General features: G+C 31.2%; 1 protein-coding gene across 1 annotated transcript in view; it reads right to left on the reverse strand.

Moving 5' to 3' along the window:
• Positions 1-5316: 5316 nt before the first annotated feature.
• Positions 5317-15285, reverse strand: part of wds (WD repeat-containing protein wds) — a 67701-nt gene continuing 57732 nt past the window's right edge. The window contains exons 13-14 of the mRNA XM_067276371.1: positions 7114-7201; positions 5317-6122 (exon numbers count right to left, since the gene is read on the reverse strand). Coding sequence (XP_067132472.1) covers positions 6022-6122; positions 7114-7201 — 189 coding nt within the window. The 3' untranslated portion in view covers positions 5317-6021. The remainder of the gene's footprint in view (positions 6123-7113; positions 7202-15285) is intronic.

Consider the following 15285-nt stretch of genomic DNA (forward strand, 5'->3'; position numbering starts at 1 on the left):
AGAATAAATAACGAAATTAATTTTAAATATTGAATTAATAAATATTAAACATAAAAAATTAAAGAATTATTTAATTATTTAATGTAAATAAACGACGTATTAGCCTTAATTTTCTTTTTGTTTTGAATTTTAAACATTTATTAATCGAATAAAATAGACTTTTGACTCCGATAATTTTGTTCTACGATGTCGAAAAAGGTGAATAATCTCCGTATTACGGGTAAAAGATTTTTAAAAGTTTTATCTAACAGAATAAATCTAAACAACCTTATATTATCTGTATCGTTTGTTTTATTTAATACATTGAATACATACATGCGTGTTGCCCGGTAAAGCGACTAAATGCAGCCGGATTAGCCAAAATAGACGATTGTATTTTAATTTCGACGTAATGAAGATTAACACAGGCTATACAATATTTACCGAAATCAAATTTTGAAGATAAACGCGATGACTACGTGCCTTAAAAAGCACACGCATTCGTCATATTCGATTAGTAATAGATAACCGAAAAATAAATGAATAGTTTATCGACAAAGCGCACTTTTTTAAATTTTATTTAATGTTTTATCAAAATCTTTAAAATTTAATTTCGGTAATTATATGTTAATCTTCGTTTAACTTCATTGTGTAAGTATAATTAAATTTACGTGTCGGCAAAACAATTGACAGCTGCAAGTGGATACACGCGATTTGGATCGACGGCGCGTATATCACCGAAGATTAGATATTGTATCGATCGGCACGAACAAAATACCTCGCTATTCTCCGATCTAAAATCTCTAACGAGAATTATTGGCGTTGTATCGCCTTATCTAACTTTAATCCGCGCTTTTAATTATTAAATACTTCATCGAAATCAAATTTTGTTTAGCTTATTTATCACAATAGAAACTTTTAAAAAATATCTAACAAGTAAGTTATTATCGAAAAAAATGATTTTATCTTCTTTTAATAGATACGAATAAGGTAACACTAGTTCTGTAATGTCAACAGAGCGAAATGTCCTTGAGTTGGGTACTATCTTCTCCCTTTATCGTCCCAGACAGATGCAAATTTTTATTAAGATCATTTAAAAACACCGGTAGAATGCAGATTTTATTTTTGGGGAAACCTCGACCATTGAAAAATGATCACTGGCTGTATTTAAACCGAATTTTTAATCTCCATTTTGCACCCATTTTCTCACCCTTCCGCATTTTTCGAGCTTCCGCACAAAATTTCGTACGAAATTCGTTAAGTCTGCTTCCGGTATCGACACTTAAACCCGTTTCTAACTAATTTTTCCGCCCATTAAACGTTCGGAAATTGAAATTATACTTTCGATTGACCGACAAATTTCACGCGTAAACAGTTTTGAACTCGAAAATTGTTCCTTCCCAAAATTTTAAATTTCTTGGTCGGGGAAAAAAGTCAATTGGCTAACGGTGGTTTTAAAAGCGGCGTAAATGGAGAATTAAGTAATTTTTTCACAGAAGAAAACAAAATAATTTAGATATAAAGTCTCGTATAGGCTCGAGAACACGAAAAAAGTTTTGGAATTGGCCGATAACGGTGTACGAGTCGTACAATCGAGATATACTGATCGTCGAGTGGCCGTTTGGGAGAAAGTACGTGCGGATCACCGCGTCGAAAGCGGTAATTAACGAGGAAGTTGTTCGATGCGCACCACTATCGGCCGCCATGTCGGGACCAGATCGATAGGTCGGCGCGTAAAGCATCCAATTAGGCTATTTTAATCGAGAATCGCGCCTTATTTCTTGGGGTGGCGGATTGCATTTCGGGCCGATTTTCGTATAGTTTACACTTTAAACTTAATTCCAAACCATTTCCTGTATTTTCCGCCCGATTTTCAACGCTGGACTTTTTGGTACGAGACGTCATTGTCTAGTAGTTGGTCTTTCTTGCGAAACTTTAGGAATACCGAAATGTTAGGTAACGAATGGGGAAGAGTATGCAAATTCGTTAGCGAGTGTTATCGGAAGGAAAAGCCAAAATTTCCCTAAAAATGCATCAGGCCTATACAGTTTACGGATAGTTCCTAAGATGCGTCTCTTTACACCCGCCCTAGTTACGCTTTTACCGGACCTAGTTTCAAATGTTGACTGATTTAATAATAAATATTTCTTTTAAGAAATACCCGTAGTAGTAAGTAGGAGAGATTTAAGAAAACTAATATATTGTTACTGATGGAACTATCTTCGGGTGTAATATTTGTGACGTGAAGATGTCTGTTGATGAAAAGCGCAAATCAGAACGTGTACTTTTCGTCCTGGAAACGAGTAAACGGAGACGAATTAAATTAAAATAGCGAGAAAAAACAAACTTTTATGTCAAAATCTTTGACAGAAAGTAGTAACAGCGCCGCTTCCCGAAACGAATTCTTTTTATCTTTGGCTTCAGCATTCTTACGTTCTGGGGTTCCTCTAAGTAAAAGCAGCCATTCGAGTCTGAAAAGTTTTCGGAGAGAGGGACTGGCAAAAACGTTCCCGTTGAAAGTACTTTGTTTGAACATAACATTTTCTTAATCAGTAATGTAAAGGATATTATTGAATAATCCTGTTTTCTTTTTGTTTGGTGGACGAAACAAGGGAAAAAGTGTGATGCTACGCGCGCCATTTAATGATGCCCGCGTGAAGCCGTGGTCGGATGGCATTAAATACAAAGACCAGCTGCCCTAACAGAACCAGCCCCTAACTCGGCTTTCGGGAATTTAAAACCAATGTCTGTCAATTTGAATCTCATTTCACGCATAACAATGCCTTTCATTTGTTACGTGAATTAGTGTTTTGGGACATTTCCGAAATAAACGTGTTTACGTGCTAAATGAAAAAGTTTTAAAGGCGGCTCCAGCAAAAGTCGCTGTGTACTATGAAGTACAGCATTTTCCCTGCCATTTGATGCGGTCGTCACAAGGCGGGGAGAGTGGATAAAGCCCGATATTTTCTATTGCGAAAATTTTGATTCTGTTGCAATTGGTCAAATTAGGAACTTACTTGTTCTCGAACACTAGCGTCCAAACTATCCCGTGTGTGTTCATACAAATTCGTTGTTGATACAATCGCCGAATTAGAAAGCATCTTCAAAAAGAAAAGCGGTGGAAACTGTTTTCCTCAGTAAGAGATGATTGATAGATTCGACAAACAAAAACTCGAAGTGTCTCGCTAACGATAGACTTAAAAACGACGGAGGAATTTATTTTGAAAGATATAACGAATCTTTCAAAATAAATTCCACCATCTTTTTTAAGTCTATCGTTAGCGAGACACTTCGAGTTACATTTCTTCGAAGTAAATCACGTATCTATTCTAATCGCCGATTTAAAAAAATGATACGTACAGCGTATATCGGGTTTCGGAAAAATAAAATTGGGTATAACCGATGATGACTGAATTATTTTCTATGAGAACACACTATTCAAAATACAAAGTATAAAATAATCTTGCCTTGGTTTATATTTTTGTATACTATTTATATATACAGTACTCCGATAATCTGTCGGAAAGTCGTTCCATTAGGGACAGAGGAATATATATAACAAATATACGAAATCGAACGAGTAATTTATTGTGACATCGTCACGTCGGGCTGCAATTTTTAATCATAGTTTTTAGTTTAAAATATGTTCTCCACCTCAAATTAGTGGCGGCTTGCCCCTATATATTATACTTTTCCTTTAAGGCCAGGAACACACACGCGTAAAATTGTGTGGCAGAAAACTGAATCAGAAATCAGCTTTCAGTTCAGTTTGCTTTTATGCCAGAACACACATACGTAAAAATTCTGGCCGAATAGGAAACATCACTGCCACTAACAGTGCTAATTTTATTAATTTTTCCTCTCATATATCTATCCCTTTATACCTTCCATTTTTTCTCAGCTTCCTCTGCTATAATATAGAAAACTTAAATTAATACACTTGTATTCCGAATTCAAATAAAGAACGTGTGATCTAAACACTAGGCCTATATATCGATTCTACTAAACCTACCTGTTATTTAAAATTTTGCACCTATAACCATCCGCAAACGTTGTTTAAATACAGTGTCTTTATACGTGACACTGATGTGGTCGAACAGATTCAATAAACTCCTCTATTTAATTTATTTTTTGTTTTTTTTCGAAACCGTCGCAATTATAAGGTTAACCTCATCGCCGCCATTGTTAGAATAAAAACCACGTGTCGACTTTGACGTCACAGAAAAGACTTCTCTTTATTGGAGGAATTTTGGCGTAAAAAGTAGAGATATGCTCTACTCTTTTTTTCAGTTCTGTTTCAGCCAAAATTTCAGAAAAATTTTTACGCTTTGTTTTATGCTAGATTTTACGCCGAATTTTACGCAAGTGTGTTCCTGGCCTAACAATAGAGTGGTGCCCGTCATATAATACCTTTCGGGGGAGATTTTTGAATTGAAATAAACTAACTTCCAGTTTACATCGGTAGTTAGTTTATTTCAATTCAGTAATATATAGTGAAGAAGTTCGTATCCAGTTAATCTGGTCTCGGATTTCATCTAAGTCCGTTCTCGAGATTAAGGAAAGACAGACAAACAGACAACTACGGTGGGAATTCACGTCTACAATTTTTTTCAAATTGCGACCCAAGTATTCGGCTAATTCTTAGTTAACTGTACAAAAGTACACTTAACCAAAAAGTTTGCTTTATTTATAATTGCAAAATTAAATCGACAATTTTTCTATTAAATACTATTTTTATTAACATCATAAATTTGCTTAATTTTATAAACATTTTAAAAATTAAGACAGATCCATCAAATTTCAAGTACATTAATTTGAAATAAACATTCTTAAAATTAATCCTTAATGATTAAATATCCGTATTTAATTTTTTGGCTAAGTGTACTAATAGTAATTATTTTACCAAATTTAAATTAGAATAATATACATTTTTAACTGTAATAAAAGGTGAAAAATTATTTGTAGTATTGTTGATCCATCCGGTCGTCATTCGAAACATACAGCATTATTTACATATATTTTTTTCCCCATTAAAACTGAACAAGAATTAAATTAGATAACCTTTTCAATTATTTATCACTTTAAATAATGAATTATATCAACATAACAATGTTAAATGCACAAGCAAAGAGTTATCTGAAAACTTGTATCAAAATATATAAAAAATATTTAGATATTCTGCCTGAACAATGAATAGAACAAATAAAGGATGATATCCCTCCTCATTTTTGATTGAACAGTAATATATAGCGAAGAAATTTTTCTGACAAAACACTTATATGTAAAGCCTATTCGATAATTTTCCGCTTAAAATATTTTTAATTACGGCTTGTAGAGTTTTTGCAGGTAAGAAACTAAATTTTATTTATTTCAAAAATAAAAATCACTTATTTGAATTATGGACAAAATTGTACAACTTTAATGCAACATCACATTAGAAATGATTCTCACAATTTAAAAACTTTTTGGTGAAATTTGATTTTTTACAAAACTCGGGAGATTTTTTTTCCGGTCCAGTTCTTAAAATATTTATTATATGTATATTGTTCTTTTTTCGACAAACTAAAAAATGTACACTGAACCCCTTATTAATCCGAATCATTTAAAATATGTTAAATCTAAAATAACTTTTAATTATACATATATAATATATATTATTAAAGTTTATTTTCTATTCAGAGTACAGCAATAACCAGTTATGTGATTTAGATTAACCGAATTTAGTGTACTTCTTTCGAAATGTTTATACCGTGTCGTTTCGGTTTGTCGATTAACGATCGTTTAAAATTCTATCGTTTTTTTTTCCTATCCAAAAAGCACAAATATTGTGAATGAAGAATTGATTTATTCTATGTGCATTTCTTCAAAGTTGGTTTGATAAATCTTACATGAAAATACAATGTTCAAAATTATTTGGTGATTCTGTGTTGGTTTAAAATTAGAATTTTATTTCTCTTGTGATTGTCCTTGGCTTTAATTTATATTTTGCTCGGGGGCATATGAAAAATGATGAAATTTATGATTTTATTCCAAAATATTTAACTATGTGTCGCTCTTCCATAGTTTGATAGTTTTGTCGTTTTCCAGAGCAGCCGAGGCAATGATATTTTCTGTTGGATGGCAGGCGGTACACAAGACCACGTCTGCAATGTAAAATATTTAAATTATTAAATAATTGAATTAAAAATTTTTTATTTATTATATTGAAGAGATGCATCTTTGAATTTTTGATCTTATGTAACTTATCATCTATATAAAAGTTATAATATTACATAAGTGAATAGTCTCTAATCGTCGTCGGTAATGTCGCAGTACGTAGATCGTTAGTAACGTTACTTGAAATATGTAATACTTCGTTAAAAAATCATTTATGTTATTAATAGTTAAAACTCGGATCCTAGGAATCTTATGTATTAGAAACATTCGTATTCAAAAGTAAAATTATTCGGCTTTAATTGGCTAGTTTGCCAATTAAATTTAAAAACTGAATTAACACTAATCTTAAAGTTGAATTTGATATTATTGGCACATTCAAACTTAGATTTTAACCAGCAAAATTCCTTGATGTTAATTTTTAAGATTCTATAGTTTATTATAGAATCTTTATTGCAAGAGATGTCGTCTTATCGGCCTCGCCGAACACTGCACGGTATAAAATATTAAATATTTGAATAAGAGAAATAAAATAAGTTAAATTATTCATTTTATGAATATAAAACTGTTTATTTATTAGAAAACATTTAGTAAATTAACACTTTCTCAAATTTGGTATTAATAAAGATTTATTTAAAATTACTTTTTAAATCCTTTCCAGATTTCTATAAAATCAAAAAAATGTATTATTCTTCATAATGATACCTGATAGCATTTGTAATATCTAGTCAACAAGTGTTCAACATTACTAGAATTTGACAACCAAAACTAATTTTTTTAGCCTACAGGTCTTCAGAAATATTAAATCAAGGAGTAAATGACATCTTTCGCACACTTTCGTTATAATAAAGAATTTGGTGCTGGAATGTTTTAAGTTTTAAAAACAAACCTTGAAAACCAGAAACAAAAAAAGTTCCACTTTTCGAGGAAATGCATAAATCTTATTTAATAAAACAATAATGTTATAAAATATAAAAATACCTGTATGTCCTTGAAGTCTTTGTACAACTTCTTTTGTCTGAAGATTCCAAATATATACCATATTGTCCTCTGAACCAGAAACAATCCACTAAAAATATTTAAAAACTAACATTAATGCCAATATGAAAAATTTATATTTAAAAATCTAATATAACATTTAAAAATTAATTTCAGATAATAATGAATGGTATGCAAATTAAAAAATATAATAGATTACACATTAAACAATGACACTTTCAAACCATTCTTATTTCATGGTCTACATCAATACAAAAATTAAAAAAAAACTTATAAACTAAGTATTAATTGGCTAAAATTTAGTATCAAAACACCAAATTACCGATTCAAAAAACTTAATTAATTGACAGTTGTCCAATCATATGTTTAATTGTTTCAGTCAGTTATAATAAAAACAGTTTTAAATATTTCAATAAGTATTGTAAGTATGAAATTCCTCACTCATGATAAATTAAGTGCTTTAAATTAAGCCTTTTTAAAAAACTGGTAGACACAAGTCAGTTTTGGTTTTTCATAAAAACTAAGTTTAAAATAAAATTAACAATAATCTGAATAAATCAGATCAAAAATTCTAAATAAATGCATATAAAAAAAAAATGGACTGAAAAAGGAAAACAATTTTAAATGCTCTTAGTAAAAAGTGTTCAAAATAAAAAAATTTGATCATATATATCAGGGGTGGCCAACAAGTCGACCGCGGCGACCGGTCGACCGCAAAGGCTTTAAAAGTAGCCCGCGAAGCCAAAGTTGAACAATTTGTTCTAACTTAAATAAATGTTTGAAATTCTTAATTCTATAATTTAATCTTACAATAATAAATTATTTGTGAAACATACACATACTGTTTATATTTATCCTGATAAGATAAACAATGTAGTAATACTGAACGCGCTCTGTCGGCGCTAGTTGGTAGCTGTGTGGCCGCGTGTCTCAACTTGCTTTTTCTCTGTAGCGAACATAGACAGGGTGCATATCAGTATCAGTGTGTGTTAGAGAGTTAGATAGTAAAGTGACAGCCAGTGAAGTGACAGTCAGTGATAGCGAACAGAAGTAAGTATGTTAGTTATTGTTTTAAATATTCCGTAATAATATCTTTAGTAGGTAAATTCTAAAATAATATTTAACCCTATTATTTTAGAATGAATAATCCAAGTACAAGCCGGAAAAAAACGTATCATTATCACAGTAGATGGGAAGAAGATTATTTCTTTACTATGATGAAAGATAAATGTATCTGTTTTATTTGCAATGCAACAGTAGCTTTGTCTAAGAAAGAAAACGTTAAAAGACATTATCTAACAAATCATAAAAATTACGAAGAAGATTATCCACGTGGCACTGCGTTAAGAAAAACAAAAGTGCAACAACTGAAGGCACAAATAACTGCACAACAAAATAGTTTTTTAAAATACAATACAAATTCGAAGACAGCTACGATTGCTTCATTCAAAGTTGCTGAAACTTTGATTAAACACAACAAACCGTTTCAAGATGGGGAAATGTGGAAAGAGGCATTCATTAAAGCTGGAGAAGAATTGTTTCAGAATTTTAAAAATAAATCTGAAATAATGACATCAATCAAAAATATGTCGTTATCGCGAAATACAGTTATGCGTAGAACAGAAGGAATGAGCCGAAATCTTGAAGACATTTTACATGAAAACATTAATAAATGCGTTGTATTATCACTGCAGTTTGACGAATCTACGGACTATATCGGTACTGCACAATTATGTGTTTTTATTCGAATGGTTTTCGATGATATGTTGGTTACAGAAGAATTATTAACTATTATTCCAATGCATGATCGCACAAGAGGTCAAGATATCTTTGATTTATTTAAAAATTATATTGCACGAACAAATTTTCCAATCTGCAAGTTGGTATCAATAACCACTGACGGGGCTCCAGCAATGATTGGCAACAAAAGTGGCTTCGTTGCTTTGTGTAAAGGTGATGATGACATTCCAAATTTTATTGACTATCATTGTATCATACATACTCAAATATTATGTTCAAAAGTGTTAAAATTCAATCATGTTATGGATGTTGCATTTAAAATTGTAAATTCCATAAGATCTAAAAGTTTGTCACGTCGTCAGTTTCGCGCTTTGCTGAATGAATGCGGTGAAGAACACAATGAACTGTTACTTCATACTGATGTAAGATGGTTAAGTCGTGCTACATTTTTAGCAAGATTTAGAGAACTTCTGCCACAAATAACCTCATATTTACAATCTAAAGGTGATTCATATCCGCAATTAAATGATCAAGAATGGCTTCTCGATCTTGCTTTTTTCTGTGATGTTACTGAAAAATTAAACCAATTAAATCAGCAACTACAGGGTAAAGGTAAAACAATAATACATATGATTAGCATTTTGAAGTCATTTAAGGAAAAATTAAATATGCATGCAATGCAACTAAAGCGTCGTGATTTAAAACACTATCAAAATCTGGCAGATGAATCTAAAAATAACAAGACTGTTGCTTACGACAAATATGCTGATGTTATTGGAATGCTTCTAAATGAATTTGATAGAAGATTTCTCAAACTAAGTGAACTTGAAGATATTGCCTGTTTTTTATCTTACCCATTTAATGACATCGACGTTGAAAGTCTTGCTCAGAAACTTCACAATTTTCTTAATACTACAAATATAGCAGAATTAGAAGAAGAAATACTAAATATTAAATGCGATATAAATCTAAAATCAATGGTTTCAGATAGCAATTTTTGGAAACTAATAAGCAAAGATAAATATCCAAATATTTGGACAATTGTTGCTCGTTTCAATGCCTTCTTTGGCTCCACATATTTATGTGAATCCGCATTTTCTTATATGAATGCGATCAAAACAAAACAGCGATCGCAAATAACGGATCTACATTTAGAGTCATGCTTAAGAATTGCTTTAAGTTCATATGAGCCAAATTTTGAGAAACTTGCTGCTCTTATGCAATGCCAGGTTTCATCCAAATAAAAATTGTATGCTTAAAATTTGTTTTGTTCGTATTTATTTCTTGACATTGTACTTTTTTAAATTTTAATAAATATTGTTGGAATTCATAAAATAAAAAATATGTTTTGTTCGTATTTATTTCTTAACATTGTATTTTTTTAAATTTTAATAAATATTGTTGGAATTCATAAAATAAAAAATATATCGTAGGCTTAGATTGCAAACCTGCTAACTCATATTCAGCATATTTTGCACAACTTTCTTAAAACGCATAAATTTTTTGCTTGTCACGTGATTTCAATGAAATAGGTGCATAATAGCGGTGTTTCATAGCCAATGTAAGGTGTTTTTCTCTTTCTAATAGTGTGAAAATGTAATTTTTGACCAAAAGTGGAGGTTTGCAATTTAAATCGGCGATATAATGACTTCTTTAATTATCTTCTAAAATTTTAAAATTATTTGCCCATATCCATAGTCGACCGCAGACTATATTTTATGGAAAAAGTAGCCCCTAAAAGCTAAATGTTTGGCCACACCTGGTATAATACTTCATGTATCAAGAGAGCTACTGAAGAGATCAAAACTTATAGTACTCTTCCTAAACTTTTCTGGCAATGAAACAGAAATTTAAGAAAACCAGAAAGGAAATCTGATAATTTTCAATTATACTGCAATATAAAATTTATAACAACAAAAACTTAAAAGGAGTAATTTTATTTATATTTTGTAATATATTTTAAATAGGTTAATTTACCATAATTCAATTAATAACTTAAAAACAGACTAGTTTAATTCTTATAACATAGAACACCACATTAAAAAGCAATAATATGATTATTATTATTATAAGAAGAAAACAACAGGCATATTTGAGGTTTAAATGAGTTTAAAAAGTTGTAAATATCAATGAGTAAAATTTGCAGTCTCATCACATATGACATTACCCCATCTCCCCTCTTGATCTTTGACACTTACTCTGCTGACCCTGTGAACAGTTTCTTTCCTGTGTACTGGCTGATTTTCACTATTTTACAGTACATTCTCCTGATCATTACAAAAAATTGACTAAAGCAAGGCAAACAGTGAAAACAGTTTGATTTCTGTGACATTAAACAATATTTTTGTCAGTTTTGCAAACTGCGGGTTTCAATTTGTACGTATTATTACATTTAATCTTATGTGTGCATGTTTTACAGAGATAAAATGAAAAAAAATTTACCACCAAGATGAATTGATGAATTTATTCAACTCTTCAATAAGTTTGCACAATTCATCTTCATTATAATTACATGACATATCTAACTTTACTCACATAATTCTGAGTGTTTATACAATATATCTTGCAAAATATATTACAAAACTTCAAACATGCCAAATGGCTCCAAACAACCATTTCAAATTTAAAAGGAAATAATGCCATTTGGTGATAACAGACTATTTATCTACATCATGTTACAAATGTAATATTCCTTGGTTTAAAATGTAATATCTTGATATATCAAGAATATTAGGTCAGTTTAAAAACAATATGCAAATATAATATGCGAGATCCGAAATTTTATCGGATTTTTCTAAATTAATTCTAATGAAATGAACAACGGAGTTCGTGGGAATTTTTATAACCCTCCTTCCCAAAGATAAACATTCTCGTGCTGTAACGACTTAAAGTTTATACTTAATGTCCGAATTCGTCATTTGTTTTCGTCCCGGGAACACCTATAACCTTTTTCGCCTACAATAATCGATCACCTGACCAATTTTCCCAGCCTAAAGCTATAAAAGATGCTTCCCCCTCAGGGGAGTCTCTTATCGAAAGCCAGACTAACACCATCGCAGACAGTCCCGAAGAATCTACAAAGTCACCACTGCTCTGATCCTCAATTACTCGTGTCAAACACGTTCAGTCGCAAACTTTTATATCTGTGCAAGTCTTGGATATTCATGAACAATTATGGAATTATCTGTGTGCCGTTAAATGAACTCTAACCGACGAGAAAACCTAAGAGAGGTATGAACTGAACCAGTAAGCTCTTTCTCGAACCCCTGCGTGAATTAGGAAAATTAGTCAAAGCCAACGTATTTGTATTTGTCCATTCTGTTAATTCAAATAAACCTTGTTTTATTACTTAAAAGGTGTCCTCTTTGACTTGTATATCACTTTCGCCTTATTGTTGACCCCATCTCACCTCCTCTCACCACTCACCTGACATAAAGAAAAAGAGTCCCGACCCTCGGGACCATAAATCGTAAACTAGCCATCTTGACAAGTGAGCAGGTCAATGACCTGTTGCCGGAAAAGGAGGTGATGACTTCCTCCTACCTCCCCGGCAGTTCACAAATATTACATTCACTGCAAGTTGTGTTAATTAACGAAAATTGGTTAATGTAACTCTTGGTGCCAAGATGGAGGTGCTTCCGGTAATCTCCAATCCGAGTGTCGTGAGGTAATAGCAATAGAGGGAGCTATCATGTAATTTACTGACGTAATACCTAATGACATTTGACGTAACGTAAAAAAAGAATGTGAAAGATTATGCAAGTTTGTAAAATATGACGTGGTAGACAGTAGTTTTTTGTGGAAATATGCAAATTAACAAGTAGGTAGATGATACTGACAGTGTTGCATTGTATCTATAGTGGAATTTTTGATTTTTATTTTTTCAGTTTTTCCAAAAAAAGTTAAAAAGGTAAATATATTGTTCTTAACTGATAGTATTTGTGAATTTGATATAAATAACAACTAAAAATGTTAATTTTTCAATTTTTTTTGATAATTTTGTGTCTAGTAGTTATGCAGAAATTAGGTCCGGTGAATTTTTGTTAGGTCGAACTCTCCATAAATTCTAATAGACAGATGAAAATGAATATTTGAAATTAGCATGGGACAATGATATTCATAACAGCTTTAAATTTGCTTTAAAATTAGGACTACAACAAACTCATGCAAAGTGCTACTCGTGTGCTAAAACATGTAAATTATACTATAGAAGTGACTTAAAATCATGTTTTCTAAGATTTGTAAAAGTGGTAATAAGTATTCAGCATACGAAGGAAACATTCAAAAGCATATTTGGCAATGTCCATTTTGGTCGTATTTTGTCTTTCGTTTGCCCTCAAATTGTTTGAAATTTACGGCAAAATGGAATTACGGCTTTCGGCACTGTCCAAAGCATATGTCTGATCGAATAAGTATAAAGAAAACCAGGAGAGAGTTTCCAATTTTTCGCAAAACAATTGGTTGCGATGTGTCCAGAGACTGGAAAAACTCCGAAATGGTTTGATCTACAATATGTTCCGTCTGCACTACTTCCGAACTTTAATAAGAAGCAAATACTGAAAATAGAGAAGGAATAGGAAAAGGCAACAGCAAATGCGAATAAAAAGGCAGCCGAACACTCCTCTAAGGTTGTAGCAGAAACGACAACATTAGGGAAGAAAGGACATGCAAATATTGAAATTGGAATCTACCAAGCTAGGGAAAAAGTAGGATCAAATATTTAAAAAAAATCATTAACGTGAGTATGTTTTTTTTATTATCAATATTTTATCTTAGATTATTATATTTTCGGAGACACGTGATCTCCGATCAAAACAGCGCTAAACGTGCATTCTCCAGGCCAATCCAAGATGGCAACCGGAAGCGCCGCCATCTTGGCACCAAGGGTTACATTAACCCAAAAATTTAATAGCAGTGCCCCATATATAGAAATAACAATGCCAAATTTCAAAATTTTTGGTTCAACCAATTCTGAGAGATAATGCAAAGTAGACACCAATACATGCACAAATTTTTGTAAGTTTTTTTTACAATTTTTGGATTTCCTTTGAGTCCAAAGACTTAGAAATCAAAATTTGACCAATCACCATATTTCACTATTTTATATTCTATAACAGCTAGAAAAGTAAAAATTAAGGACCTAAAAAAAAAGCCATCCAAAATATTGAACTTATGTTATATTTAAATATGGCCAACAGTGAATCCCATAAAATATCAAAATTGACAGTCTCCCTGATTAGTCACCAGAAAAAGTCTTATGATAATACTGAAAGTAAATTCAAGTAATACAAGAAATCCTCATTAGTTCAAAATTTGAGGAATGAAAAAAATCACAACTTCAAATTATCAAGTTTTGAATTATCTGAAATTTACATATTTTTGTACAATATACCAAATGCCATTTAACTGACGTTTATTAAGAAAACAAAATACAGCTACATATACAGAATGTTATTTTTGTTCATATAAAAATATGAAGGTAAACAGCATGTGTCTTGTGAGAACCTCACAGGTTGCGAGATAAAGTTTTATAAAAGTAAAGTAGAATTCTTCAAAATGTAATCTATATTATTTTTAAACTGGCCCGAATAGTAGTAAATTGCACAAATGTAGTAGCCTAGAGCCCTTCAAATATCTCAATTTGCTACTTGAAGCCCAATCTTGCAATCCCAAAAAAACAGCTGTATTTTACAAGTGAAAAAAAAAGGATAGCCACGGATAAGGTGAACCCGAATATATGTTACCGTAAAAGCAAAGCCATATCGACCAGATTAGAGCTTTTCTTGGTCTACTGTTCTCTTATAGTAAGGAGGAACTTTGATCTAAATGAACGAGTTAACATACACATCAGAGTTTGAACAAAATTTTCACTTCAAATTTCAAAGTAGCTATATTTTGAACTAACCAAATTCCTTAACATGTAAATCTCTTCATCCTTGACCTAGACAAAAGTACAGTTATGAAGTAATGGGATTTTGAACTATCAGAGTTCAAATTAAAAGAATTTCCTGTAATGTCATTTTCCCGTGTACTAGTTTAAAATTGCGCAATTTTTATGCCATAATAATTTTATTATTGCTTTTTGTAACCATTTTAAAAGCAAATAATGTTTATGAAAAATGAATATTTTTAGACTAAATAAATAAATCCAATATCAGCAGTTTGTTATGACCAGTTAACAGGAAACAAATGTAGTGTGTATATTTACAGTACATACATGTATAATTTTTAATAAACCTTATTATCAATATATCTCTACCTTATTGGAAATAATAAATCATTTTCAACATTAATTTGTAAACTTTTTGGTAAACAGAATAATTTTGAATATTTCAGAGCCTAATGATTTCTATTTTTTCTGAGTTAGACATGTTCGTCGACTGATATGGAATTTTAGTCTAATTTAAGCAGTTC

The sequence above is a fragment of the Centruroides vittatus genome, unplaced genomic scaffold, assembly GCF_030686945.1.
Source record: "Centruroides vittatus isolate TY-2023 unplaced genomic scaffold, ASM3068694v2 contig_1159, whole genome shotgun sequence".
Taxonomy (NCBI): domain Eukaryota; kingdom Metazoa; phylum Arthropoda; class Arachnida; order Scorpiones; family Buthidae; genus Centruroides; species Centruroides vittatus.